We start from the raw sequence: 13,285 nt of genomic DNA on the forward strand, positions 1-13,285 counted from the left end.
TCTTGATTCCCTGGTGTGGTGGTTGACCTTCCTCACCTCCCTGTTACCTGACCTGGGTTTTGTATTTTTTTCTATTTCAATATTTTCTACTCTGATCTTTATTATTTTTTTTTCTGCTTACTTTGGATTTATTTATTATTTTTTCTAGTTTTTAAAAGTACAAGTTGAATTTATTAATTTATAGATCTTCTTTTCTACTTGAGGCATTCAGTCCTGTAGATTTACCTCTAAGTACTGCAAGTACTATCTTAACAATCTCCCACAAATTTTGGTATGTTTTGTTTCATTTTCATTAAGTTCACGTTACTTCCTAATTTCCTTTTTGATTTCTTCTCTAGCCCTTGGATTTTTTTTAGTTGTGGTTATTTCCTTTCCAAATACTTGGGGATTTTGCAGTTACCTAATTTAATTTCACTGTGGTCAATTCCTTCATATGGCTTGAATCTTTTAAAATTTATTAAGACTTGATTTATGGCCTAGAACATGGCCTGTCTTTTTAAATATTCCATTGCAGTGTAATAAATTGGTTCATAATATTCAAGTCCTGTGTATCCATGCAGATTTTCTGTATATTTGTTGTCAATTACTGAGAGATGGTGTATTAGACAGTGTTCTCTAGGAAAACAGAACCAACAGGAGATACCTGTACATTTTATGAGATTTCGTGAAAGTATCTCACGTGATTGTGGGAGGCATGAGTCAAATCTTTAGAGCAGGCTGCAAGCCAGGACCTCCAATGAAGGCCTCGATGAAATCCCCCAGAGGAGCAGGCTGTCCGAAGTAGAGATGGGAATTCCCTCTTCTGACTGTGGCGGTCATCACTTCTCCTTTTAAGACCTTCACCTGATTGGATGAGATGTCTCTCATGGCTGAAGGAAGACTTCTCAGTTGATTGTGGATATAATCAGCCACAGATGCAATCAACTTACTAATGATTTCAGGCCATTAAATGTCCTCACAGTAACAATTAGGCCAGTGCTTGCTTGACTAAACTCCTGGGCACCATTACCTGGCCAGGTTGACATAAGAGCCTAGCATTCACAGTCCACCCCTTGTCAACTTGGCAGCCATACACGTCATCTTAAACTATGCTTAACCTCTAACTAAAAACGGTAACAGATATATTTTTCACCTACCAATACTCAACTATCCTGCGTACAATGAGAAACACACTGCATCTCTCCAGAATAGAGTATAAGTCCTTGGGCAATATTCACTCTTCAGCTTGATATACTCTAACTGAAATATTATGACATGGAACTAATACAACTTATGTCATATGATAAGGGTAAAGGATAGGGAAGAAAAGAAAGATATTTTCTTGATGTGCATATAGAAATAAACTCATATCAAAACAAGGAAGAAATATTCATCACCATGACAGTCCTCATTTCTATGATGGGTCATGTGGTCACAGTTCGTATTTATCCCTACCTTCTTCCACTACCCATGCCATGTTCCCTTTACCCTCCACAAGCAACTCAGCTAGTATGGTTCTTTGCCTGATGGGATGACCCAAACTTTCATTCCTGAAGTCCTGCCTGTTTTGGGTTGTTGCAGTGTTCCATTGACTTTAATCACAGGGCACGGCAGTACTAAAAGACACCCTTGGGGATCTCCTATCTCCTGTAGTCCAGACAAACTCTTCTTCCATTGTGTAGCTGCAGCCCTATTTCCTTTGATAGTCGGGATCAGTCACCCCAGCCAATGCAGTAATTCCCTTTTTCGTTGATTCAGAGGCACGAGTGGCCCAAAGTGGACAGGTGGTAGTCTTAATTTCCCATTACATGGAATCATTGTAGTGTCTCCTGGTGGAAGCACTCCTCCTTTTGGAACTAAGTTCTGTAGACCAGCAGAGCTTAAGGTTGCAAGGATAAGAAGCAACATTTTCCCTAGTGAATCACTAGGGTTAATAGTAAGTGGTGTCACTCCTATCTCCTCCCCTTAATTCCTGCACCCATGAATCCTGGCTATGGGAGAAACAGTGCCATAGAGTGGGCACTGATTTAGAACATACACAGCCTCCTGGAGAACATTGTCCCAGCCCCGTAAGGTGTTGCCACGTAATTGGTACCACAGTTGAGCCTTCAAAAGGCCATTCCACCATTCTATCAATCCAGCTGCTTCAGGGTGATGGGGAACATGGTAAGATCAGTGAATATCATGAGCATGTGCTCATTCCTGCACTTTATTTGCTGTGAAGTGAGTTCCTTGATCAGGCAATGCTGTGTAGACTACCATGACAGTGGATAATGCAGTCTGTATGACCACGGATAGTAGTTTTGGCAGAAGCATTGTGTGCAGGGAAGGTAAACCCATATGCAGAGTATGTGTATATTCCAGCGAGATAAAACCACTGCCCCTTCCCTGATGGAAGTGGTCCAATGTAATCAACCTGCAGCCAGGTAGCAGGCTGATCGCCTTGGGGAATGGAGCCATTTTGGGGCTGTGCGTGGGTCTCTGCTGCTGGCTGATTTGGCACTCAGCACTCAGCAGTGACTGTAGTCAGGACAGCATTGATGAATGGAAGTCCATGTTGCTGGGCCCATATATAACCTCCATCCCTGCCACCATGGCCATTTGTTCAGGAGCCCATTGGGCAATGACAGGAGTGACTGGAAAAATAGCCTGACTGGTAACCACAGGATGGGTCATCTTAATCTGCTTAATTATTAAAATCTTCCTTTCATGAGCATTCACATGGGACACAAATATTTTCATGATTTTTATCCACTCTGAAAGGTCTAGCCATACACCCCTTTCCCAGACCTCTTTGTCACCAATTCTCCAATATGTTCCTTCCAAGTCCCTGACCATCCAGCCAAACCACTTGCAACAGCCCATAAACCAGTGTACAGACGCACCTCTGGCCATTTCTTCTTCCAAGCAAGATGAACAGCCGGGTTCACTGTACAACGTTCTGCCCACTGGGAGCATTTGCCCTTACCACTGTCCTTCAGGGATGTCCAAGAAAGGGGCTGCGGTGCTGCTGCTGTCCACTTTCAGGTGGTACCTGCATATTGTGCAGAACCATCTGTAAACCAGGCCTGAATTTTCTCTTCCTCAGTCAATTGATTGTAAGGGACTCCCCAAGAGGCCAAAGCTGTGGGCTGGGAAAGAGAAGGTAACATGGCAGGGGCGGTGACCATGGGCATTTGGGCTACGTCCTCATGTAACTTACGTGTGCCTTCAGGACACTTCCACTTTATGGTGGAGTGCTGCTGTGCACGCCCAGCTTTATGGCTTGGTGGGTCAGACAATACCCAGCTCATGACAGGCAGCTCAGGTCTCATGGTATCTTGGGGGCCCATGGTTAAGTGTTTGGTCTCTACTAAGACCCAGTAGCGGCTCATGCACTCCCTGCATGTTTCTACCACGTGGGCTGAGCAGAGGACAGCTGGTCCTTTTGGATTGATGGGTATGGAAGGCAGGCAGGTTCTGGGGGTGCACGTGGAGCCCCAACCTTGGGCGCTGGCATGGGCCCCAGGCTTGGCCTCTCAATGCAACAACGTGGGCTGGACACAGGCCTGACCCGCAGGCTGGCACCCAGGCTGGGCTCAGCTGCTTGGCGAAGGGCCCTCCACCGTCGCTCCCTTAGACGGCTGGCGGGTCCCTGCACTTTCTGACCTTACGTGGCGTCTTCTCTGAAACGCGCTGAGATCCTCGAAGGAAAAGCTGATGCTGCCTCAGCCCGCGTAGGGCTTTCCTGTCCGGGAGGAGGTTTTCTTCTTCAAAGTGTCAGGCTTTCTCCTCCTTTTTTTTGTAAATTCCTCTAATCACACAGGTTGTTTAATGAGGTATGAAGTTTCCCAAATGAAATTAAGGCTCTTTGTCTCTGAAGGGGCTTTTGAATTATAACAAGCTTCTTTTATTTTAGTAAGCTGCAAACTAGCAATTTGCCCTTAATGAAAACGTGTGACTTATCTTTGTTTTGAAGAGTGGTAGCTGAGCCCTGGGAGGGCGGCCCACTGAGCTTGAGGTGGTGCCCTTGTTCCCTGCTGGTTCTCCTTCTCCCCGCAGGCCTGCAAGGCTTCCCTGGGCCTCGCTCAGCTTTGTCTCGCAGCGTTTGAGGTAGGCCTGCCCCAGCGAAGGCCATCGATACTTGCTCACGGAATGCATGTGGCTTTAAGGGTGGAGTTTTGCCCTTTTCAGGGAGCCGCAGGTATACCTTTATTGGAAGTGGACCCTCAGCAGTCCCCGTGCCTCGTGGCGATTTGGGTCACCCACTCACCCTGCCTCTGCCCTCGTCCAGTTGCCAAGTCCTCTGGTTCCGCTTTGAAAAGGTTCATGCTTTAAATTTGTCTTAGTCTCCTGTGATCTGTAGTGCAGCGCATTTGCTCGTGATAGGCGATCCGTGAATATATTGGGCTTTTTTATATTCTTTTAATGGCTATTTTGAGGAATTTATGTCCTATTTTAACAGGAAGATAAAGGTTAAACGTAAAGTTTTATGAAACACTTTACCATCCTTAGGAGACAATGAATTTACAACGTATTTTTCTCCGCTGTTCTGTGTCAGAAAGCGTCTGAATTCATTTATGGGTGAAAATTGGCCTCCTTCTGTTAATCCCTCTGTTTTATTCAGATTGCCCTTCCTCTTTCACTCCTGTCCTTGGCTAGAAAGCCCTTTCTCTGGGGACCTGCTCAGGCAGGAAGGCTGGTCCCACCTCTTACTTCTTACCAATTGCCCTATCAGAGAACTACATTTTTATTTCCAATGTCTAGTAGCTCTGTTCCTGAATTCCCTCAAAGATTAGGTGTCATGTCTAGATTTTGGCTAAAAGGGGAGCTGTAATTTCTGGCTGCAACACATCCTTTCCTGGGAGGGGAAAGGTTGATCCATGCTTTTATGTTCAAGAAGGGAATTTATCTTCTCCCAAAGAATTGAAGTTGTGTTACTTCGTTTCCATGGTAACTGAAACCAGTTTTGTCTTCTGGTGCCTCCTACAATAGAGCAGGTGCCGGGAAGCCAGCACCCTGGCTGACTCTAAGCGGTGCTTCCTGGCTGCTGAAGGCCGACACTCACGCTGTGCCCTCTCCCTGCAGAGCTGAAGCACGAGGTGCACGTGTGGCGCCTGGCGGCGCAGCGCATCAGCCCGGCCAGCCGCGAGGAGACGGCCGTGCGCCGCCTGCTGCTGGGCAAGGTGCTGGCGCTGGAGCACCTGCTGGCCCGCAGGCTGCGCACCTTCCACAGGTACTCGGGCCCCGCCGCGCTCACAGCAGCGCTCGCCTCCCCGCGGGTGCGCCCGCGATGGGGTTCCACCCACCAGCTAGCCCTCCTCCAGCCCGCGGTGCGCAGGTGCACGGAGAGGCGCTCCAGCGGGTCGAGGAAAGGCGCGCCGGGGGCTATAAAACGAGACCCCAGCCTGCAAGTAATGGGTGACTTTTAGGTCCGCTTATCTGATCCTCGTACTAGCTCTTATGCAATTTTTGCATAACAAGGACTTCAAAAATTAACATAAATTAATCTACTAGAGTAATGCCCCAGTTTATTTTCAGGGAGCGCAAATAAACACAAAAAATCCTGGTAAATTCCTCTCCTGGCGTTAGCTTTTACTCACAGCCGAGGCGGAAGGGTTAGCCATGAGTTGGTAAGTCTTCCTTGCCCACCGGGAAGGGATGCTGAGCTCCAGTCGGTCTTTGCTGTCACAGAAAACAAACAAAACACCTGTCAGTTCCAGGAACTTGGGGCGCTCTTAGGGCAGACCTGGAGCCTGCGTGGAGGTGAGAAGGCAGCCGGAGGAAGCAGGAGTGCCCCTCCAGGCTGCGGTCTGATGGGCTGCACCTGGGCCCTTGGGCACGGTGGTCCCATTTCCAGGAGAGAGAGAGCAAGGCCAGAGCAAGCGCCCTGCGTGCTGGGGTGATGGGGGCGGGGAGGCTGTGGCCAGGGGCTCAGGAGCTGTCTCCAGCTTCATCTAGGTCCCCAGGCCAGCACCCAGCTCCTCCAGTGTCACCCGAGAAGCCGGATCTGCATTCCCTGGGGGTACAGGAAGAGCCTGAGGCGCAGGCTGGGGACAGAGTAACCAACATCAACCAACGGGGGATGAAGCTTAAGAGGAGAAAACGTCTGTGAAATAAAAAGTGTGTCCATCGCCCTTTCAGAGCCAGCGTGCTTGATCCAGCACAGAGATGTCTACTCAGGGCAGCTCCGGGCGGAACTGGGTTCCGGGAAGAAGCCTGTGGATTTTGGTGCATTTCACGGCGTCTCGTTAGCGCTTCTCTGTTGATCACAGAATCACAAGGAGGGGAGTCAGAGGAGCTCTGAGAGTGTGTCCTCCCTCCTCCATGTACCAGAGAGGGACACTGAGGCCCAGCACGGGAAGGTGGCTTCCCAAGTGACACGCTCACCGAGGATCAGATCAGAATGAGGGCACTTCATCTTTTTTCTTCATCTTTGTTTTTTCTTCAGGGACTGGGGTCGGGCATTGAACCCAGGACCTGGTGTGTGGGAAGCTGGCTCTCCTGAGTTGGTCTTGTCGTTTGTTTGCTGGTTGTTGTTTTGTTTTTAGGAGGCACTGGAACCAAACCTGGGACCTCCCGTGTGGGAAGCAGGCGCTCAACTGCTTGAGCCACATTTGCTCCCCCAATTTGTCTCTTAAAACGTTGTCAGCAGAACCATTTTAGTTGGTTCTGCTCTGATTTGCTTTAAGTCCCAGACTGGCTGGTCAGCCCCTTTTGACCTATGTATGACTTGGGAGTGCCAAGGAAGACTAAATTCTCCACTCTCTTTGTCTTTAAGTCTTCACATTTTCTTTCATTTTTATATTACACGTTAATTATATCATTAACTTTATTGCTTGGTATTTTATGAATTTGGCAGTCATAATGGGATCTTTCAACTAGGTCATTGCTGGCAGTAGGAAGCTATTGATCGTTGTGTGTCCATCTTGTATCTCGACACCTAACTGAATTCTTTTGTGGGACTCTTGTGTGTGTTCATTTGACTCTATTAGGGAAAATGAAACCTCTTATTCCTCTTTTTTTCAGTGAAAGCCTTTCCCTAACTATTCAGGGACACTCACCCTTTCCACATATTTGGATAACAGTAAATTAAAGCTCTTGAACTAAAAAAGAATTGAGAATTTTCATTTTTGGAGACGTCTTAGAATCTCAACTTGAACTTCCTCGCAGTTGAAAGTCTTGAAGCATCTTATCATGAAGGATAAAGCCGTGTCAGATTTTTACTGTAAGGTCCCAGGCACATCTTTTGAGTGGCCTTTGTGACAGTGTTGCTGTCCTCCAATGAAGGAGGGCGTGGAGCAATTTCTGCCTCGCCCCTCCTTAGTCCTGCATGTGAGCACTGCCTCTGCGATGCTTCCAGCAAAGCTGCATCTTCCGTGGCGCATTAGAACAGACATCGGTTAGAGTAAAGCTGCAGAGCAGCGGATTGACAACGGATCAATCAACATCCCTGTATGAAAGTGTCCTAGTGTACTGGGACTGCTGTAGTTAACACCGCGGTGTGGTGGGCTTAAAAACAGGAATGTTTTGTCTTATACTTTTTGGAGGCTAGGAGTCCAAATTCAGTGTCAGCTGGACAGTGCCTTCTCTGACGCCTGTGGCCCTCTGGTGGCGGTTTGCAGGCAACCGGTAACTGAGTCTCCACCTCCAGCACAGGCTCTTTCTCTGCCTGTCTTTCCCCACTCTGTCCAAATGTCCTCGTTATCAGGGCTAGCTGTCTTGGATTAGGACCCACCCTGGCTCGGGTCAGCCTCATCTCACATAACACGTCTTCCAAGATCCTGTCTGCAAATGGTTCACAGCCACCGGCCGGAGAAGGGCTTGTCTCCGTGGGGGACGCGAGTCAGTTCACAACAAGAAGCAAGTTTTAATCTGTTGAGAACGACTAGCTACTAGAATTTGACCTTCATTTTAATTTATTTTTGCTTGGAAATGACAAATGGAATTGAATCTTAACTAAGGGAACTTTTAGATAATCAAAGGCAAGACTGGCAGTGTGAGGAGCAGGGCCCAGGCTAGAGGGGCAGGGCTGGGCGGGCTGTTGGCTGCTGCCCCGGGAACCTCACAGGGCAGGGTGACCCCATGACCCTCACTGGATGGGGTGACCCCAGGAGCCTCACTGGGTGGGTGACCCCGTGAACATCACTGGGTGGCATAACCAGGTAGTAAGGGGTCTCTCTTTTTCTCTTTTAGACAAATTTCACAGGAAGATAGAAACTGGGAGACAAATATCCAGGAGCTTGAAAAAAAGGTATTGCATTTTCTTTTTCTTTTTTTAAAATTAATTAATTAATTAATTTTATTCTCTCCCCCCCCACCCAGGTGTCTGTTCTCTGTGTCCATTCGCTGTGTGTTCTTCTCTGTCTGCTTCTGTTGTTGTCAGCAGCACGGAAATCTGTGTTTCTCTTTATTGCATCATCTAGTTGTGTCAGCTCTCCATGTGTGCAGCACCATTCCTGGGCAGGCTGCACTTTCTTTCACACTGGGTGCCTCTCCTTACGGGGCGCACTCCTTGCGCGTGCGGCTCCCCTACGCTGGGGTCACCTCCGCGTGGCACGGCACTCCTTACGCGCATCAGCACTGCACATGGGCCAGCTCCACACGGGTCAAGGAAGCCCGGGGTTTGAACCGGGGACCTCCCATGTGGTAGACAGACGCCCTAACCGCTGGGCCAAGTCCGCTTCCCTGCATTTTCTTTTCTCAGGATTTCTAATTTCCCTTTCGGAGAAGAGAGTGACTCATTTTCTTCACCTAACTTAAAGTTACAATGGAAAATACTTTTCTTTTTCCTTCCTTTAATTGCACACAAGACATGATTTATGTTAATGAATTAACAGAGAAAAGCCATTTTCCAGACTTGGAAGGCCTATTTTGTCAGGAAATAGAAAAGATACGACCTGGGGATGTACTCATGAGATGTTACAGTTCCCCTGCTAAGGACCTGCTGCCCTCCCCGTGTTCCCTGAAGGCAAATCTGTGACCACTTTGGATGATGAGCCAGGTGAGGCTACCTGTGCGACATCAAGATTCTTTAGGAATCAGAGATGGGATTTTTGCACATTCCATCATCCAGCTCTGGCTTCTGTAGGCCAAGTTCATTTGGATTCCTTTGCTCATTTTCTTGCCATGGTGGATTTTCTGAACCCTCATTCAGGCACATAGTGCCCTCTGCCCCCACCAAGCAGAGCCAAAGTTCTGCGATCAGTGATTTCTATCTGAGTGAATTCCAAATTAATGTTTCTTTGCTAGGGAGAAATTGAATACCCACTTCTAATTTTGACAGGGAAGTTTTGTCCTCTGCTAAAGGAAATTAGAAGTTGGGGTCTGGGTGGGCAATGTGTGCTCCTCATTGTTGTTGTTTTAGGTACCAGGGCCCAGAGATTGAACCCGGGACCTTGTACATGGGAGGCTGGTGCTCAACCACTGAGCCATATAGACTTCCCTGAGTTGTATTTTTTTGTTTATATTGCTTGTTGTTTGTCTTTGTTTTTTCAGGAGGCACTGGGAACTGAACCCAGGACCTCTTATGTGGGAGGCAGGTGCTTGACTGCTTGAGCCACATCTGCTCCCTGGGTGATGTGTTTCTTAGAGGATTTGAGCCACGGCCTCTCTTTCCAATCCCTCTCCTGTTAGGCGGTCATTTTCTCGGCCCCCAGTTTATACAGACCCTGTCTTGCTAGACTGTGCCATCTGGCCATGAGGGAGAGAACACACCACTGCCTGTGTCTCTCCCTGTGTCCCCAGGGAGGGTAGAGGAAGAAGCAAGCGTTTGGCAGTATCCTCTTTTGAATCTAAGAATTCTCGCTGTGATAACACAGATAGTCAAAAGGAGCAAATTTACCTGACACCAGAAGCACAAATAAGCAGGAACTTTGGGTCACCTCCACTTAGAATAGTTCTGTGACCTGCCTGGCCCCCTCTTTCCTGTCTTCAGCCTGGCAGCAGTAACATCCACTTTCCAGGGCATTTTAGTTTGCTAAAGGCTTATACCAGAAATGGGTTGGGTATTACAGTGGGGACCTATTAGGTTGCAGGTATATAGTTCTGTTGCTGGGAAAGTGTCCAGATCAAGGCATCTGGTAAACCTCTCTCCTGAAGATTGACTGCTGACAATCCTGGACTCCTATCACAAGGCAGGGCACAATGATGGCATCTGCCAGCCTCTGCCATTTCCTCCAGACTCTGTTGCTTTCAGCTTCTGGCTTCTTCCTGCTTTCTCTCTGCCCTGCTGTCTTTCTCTCACCTGGGTTCCATTGATTTCAGCTTCTGGAGGTTTCTCTGTCTCTGCAGCCTTTTTTCTCTGTACAGTCATCCCATTCATAAAGGATTAAGACTTACCCTGGACTATGCCTTACTGAAATGATCTAATCAAAATGTCACACCTACAATAGGTTCACACCCACAGGAATGGACTGATGTAAGAACATAATTTTCTCAGGTCCACAAAAGTCTCAGACTACCACACTCTACCCACAAAATACATGTTATTTCCATAAGCAAAATACATGAATTCTAACACAATATTTCAAAAACTTTAAATTATTTCAGTAACAGTATTAAGTATAAAGACTCATCAAAATTGGTTACAGGCATGGTTTATCCTGGGGAAAAATTCCCCTCAGGCTGTGGACCTGTGAAACTGAGAACAAGTTATCTGCTTCCAAAACACAGAGGAGAACAGTCATAGGATAAATGTTTCCATTGCCATAGTGAGAAATTGGAATGAAAGCAGTGGTCTCAGGTCTCAAACAGTTCCAAAAATGTGCAGGGCATATTCCATTAGATTTCAAAGTCTGGGAATATCTATAGAACCACAGTTTCTTCTCAGGGTCTGATGGAGCAGCAGCCCCACCCTTTTCAACCACTTTCCCAGCAACCATTTTCTAGGCTCCACCCTAGTCAAGCATCTGAGTGGGGCTGAAGTCTAGGTCCTACCTTCCAAGAACACTTGGGTGATGGGATGGCCAGACTCTCCCCAATCTCCAGGGCACAGGCTCAAGCCCCTCAGAACAGTGGGGTGGTGGCCAAACTCTCCCCAATTGCCAGGGAATCTGCTCCACCCCCTCTGAAGCCTTGAGTGGCCACGCTCTTCTTGAACAATGGGGCAGAAGGCCCACCTTTTCCAAGCTTTGGGGAATACTCACTCTTTCTGCACACACGAGTAGGTTGCCCCTCTGGCCCAGGAAGATGTCTTCAGTCCAGACATCAGCATCCACGGTTCTGCCTTTGAAGTCAGTTTTCCTTCAATCTGTCCCCCATTCTGTCCCTTTCAGTGCAGACTGGCAGTAGTTCTGCTCATACAGATCTCAAAAAAGCAAAAAAAAAAAACAAAGAACAACTCATTGATTTTGCGTGCAGCAAATGGGGTCCAAGCCATCAGACAGTAAGAGTTTCCACAGGTCCTTCCTGGATAACTGCATTTCTAAAACTGACTTGCACAGAAATGGCTGCCTGGTTCCAACCTTGGTTCAATCCTTACATGAGGCACTATTCTCTGGGGACTTGGTTTCTGGAAGTGCAGAAATTTCTAAACCATCAGTTTCTGGTGTCTTTGTGCCCAGGAGTTCAGTTCTCAGCTTTCCTCTCACATTTAACTATAAGCTGCAGAGAGAAGCCCAGCTGTACTATCCACATTTAGTTTGGAAATCTCCTCAGCTAAATATCCAAGCCTGTCACGTCCAAATTCTGCCTTCCACCTAACATCAGAACGCAATGTTGCCAAGTTCTCTGCCACTTTAACACAAAGGTGGCCTTTCTTCCAGTTTGCAATGACACATTCATCATTGCTCTCTAAGGCCTCATCAAAAGTACTTTTAGGATCCATATTTCTACCCACAGTCTCTTCAAAGCAACCTTGGCCTTTAATATCAAGCTCCTTACAATTCTTCCAGAGCCTACCCATGACCAATTTAAAGAACCGTTTCAACAGGTTTGGCATTTGCAATCGCAGCACGTAACTAGTGGTGCCAACTTCTGCTTTAGTTTGCTAAAGTTGGCCCAAGTAATATATCAGAAATGGGCTGGCTTTCACAGTGGGAGTTTATTAATTTATAAGCTTACATTCTGAGGCCAAGAAAAATGTCCAAATTAAGCCATCAGCTGAAGCTCCCTCCCCAAAGATTGGCTGCTGACAATCCTAGACTCATGTCATGCGACAGGGCCCAGTGGCGGTGTCTGCCAGTCTCCATCTTCTCCTTTGGGCTCCATTGCTTTCAGCTTTTGGCTGCTCCATCTGTGGCTTTCTTTGACAGTTTCTGTGGGTTCCTCTCTCCGTGCCTCTGTGCTCCACCAATTCCAGCCTCCAGCTGTTGAGACTCTCCCTTGTAGTGTCTGGGGGTTTGTCTCTGTGTCTGCGGCCTTTTGTCCTCGTATGTACATTCCCTTTATAAAGGGCTCTGGTGAGAGGACTGAAACCCCCCCGAGCTATGCCTTACTGAAGTAATCTAATCAAATGGCTCTTAACTGAAGTGACCTATCAAAGGGTCCCACCTACAATAGATTCACACACAGAGGAATGGTTTAATTTAAGAACACAATTTTCGGGGGTCCACAAAAGAGTCAAACTACCATGCGTGGTAAGTGTGACTTCAAGGGAAATTGGACTGCCTCCCACCAACCCCATGTGAGCCTCATCCCTCATCTTGGAGCCCTTTTGGCTTTTCCACCATGTCCTCATTCCTCATAATTCTCCATGGAGGCAGGAAGTGGAGGATGAGTGAGGTCTGGCTGAGCCACAAGCCTTTGCAGAGGGCAGGGAAGGAGGTGGGCACATGACCTGACTGAGGGCAGCTCCACAACCTGTGCTTGGAGACAAGAAAGTGCAGCAAGTTGATGCCGCAGGGAGGAATATGGTTGGATTATTTTTTGGGTATTTTTCCTTAATAGAGAAATTGTGGGTTTATAGAACAATCGTGTATAAAATACAGGATTCTTATATACCAACTGACCACCAAGAGCTTCTCTTGGTGGGGAACATTTTTTACAATTGATGATAGTATATTTTTATAACTGTACTATAAATTAAATTCCATGGTTTAACTTAGTGTTCAATGTTTGTGTAGTGTAGTTCCATGGATTTTAAAAAATATTGTTTCCATATATATAATCTAACAGTTTGCATTTTAATCATGTTATGTATATATTTCAGCACTGTTAGCTATGTTGACCATGTTGTACTCCCATCACCACCATCCATTACAAAACATTTCCTCCATTCCGTATAGGAACTCCATACGTTTTAATTAAGCCTTAAGGTCCCATCCCCTATCCCTATCCTAACCCCTGGTAATGTATATCTTATATTCTGACTCTGTAAGTTTGCTTT

At 47.0% G+C, this 13,285-nt stretch overlaps 1 protein-coding gene across 1 annotated transcript in view; it reads left to right on the plus strand.

The window, feature by feature from the left end:
- The window catches only part of OCA2 (OCA2 melanosomal transmembrane protein), a 370,679-nt gene that overhangs the window by 106,610 nt on the left and 250,784 nt on the right, over positions 1–13,285 (plus strand). Inside the window, exons 16-17 of the mRNA XM_058290617.1 lie at positions 5,047–5,194; positions 8,155–8,212. Coding sequence (XP_058146600.1) covers positions 5,047–5,194; positions 8,155–8,212 — 206 coding nt within the window. The remainder of the gene's footprint in view (positions 1–5,046; positions 5,195–8,154; positions 8,213–13,285) is intronic.

This window comes from Dasypus novemcinctus, chromosome 3, assembly GCF_030445035.2.
Source record: "Dasypus novemcinctus isolate mDasNov1 chromosome 3, mDasNov1.1.hap2, whole genome shotgun sequence".
In the NCBI taxonomy this organism is placed as follows: domain Eukaryota; kingdom Metazoa; phylum Chordata; class Mammalia; order Cingulata; family Dasypodidae; genus Dasypus; species Dasypus novemcinctus.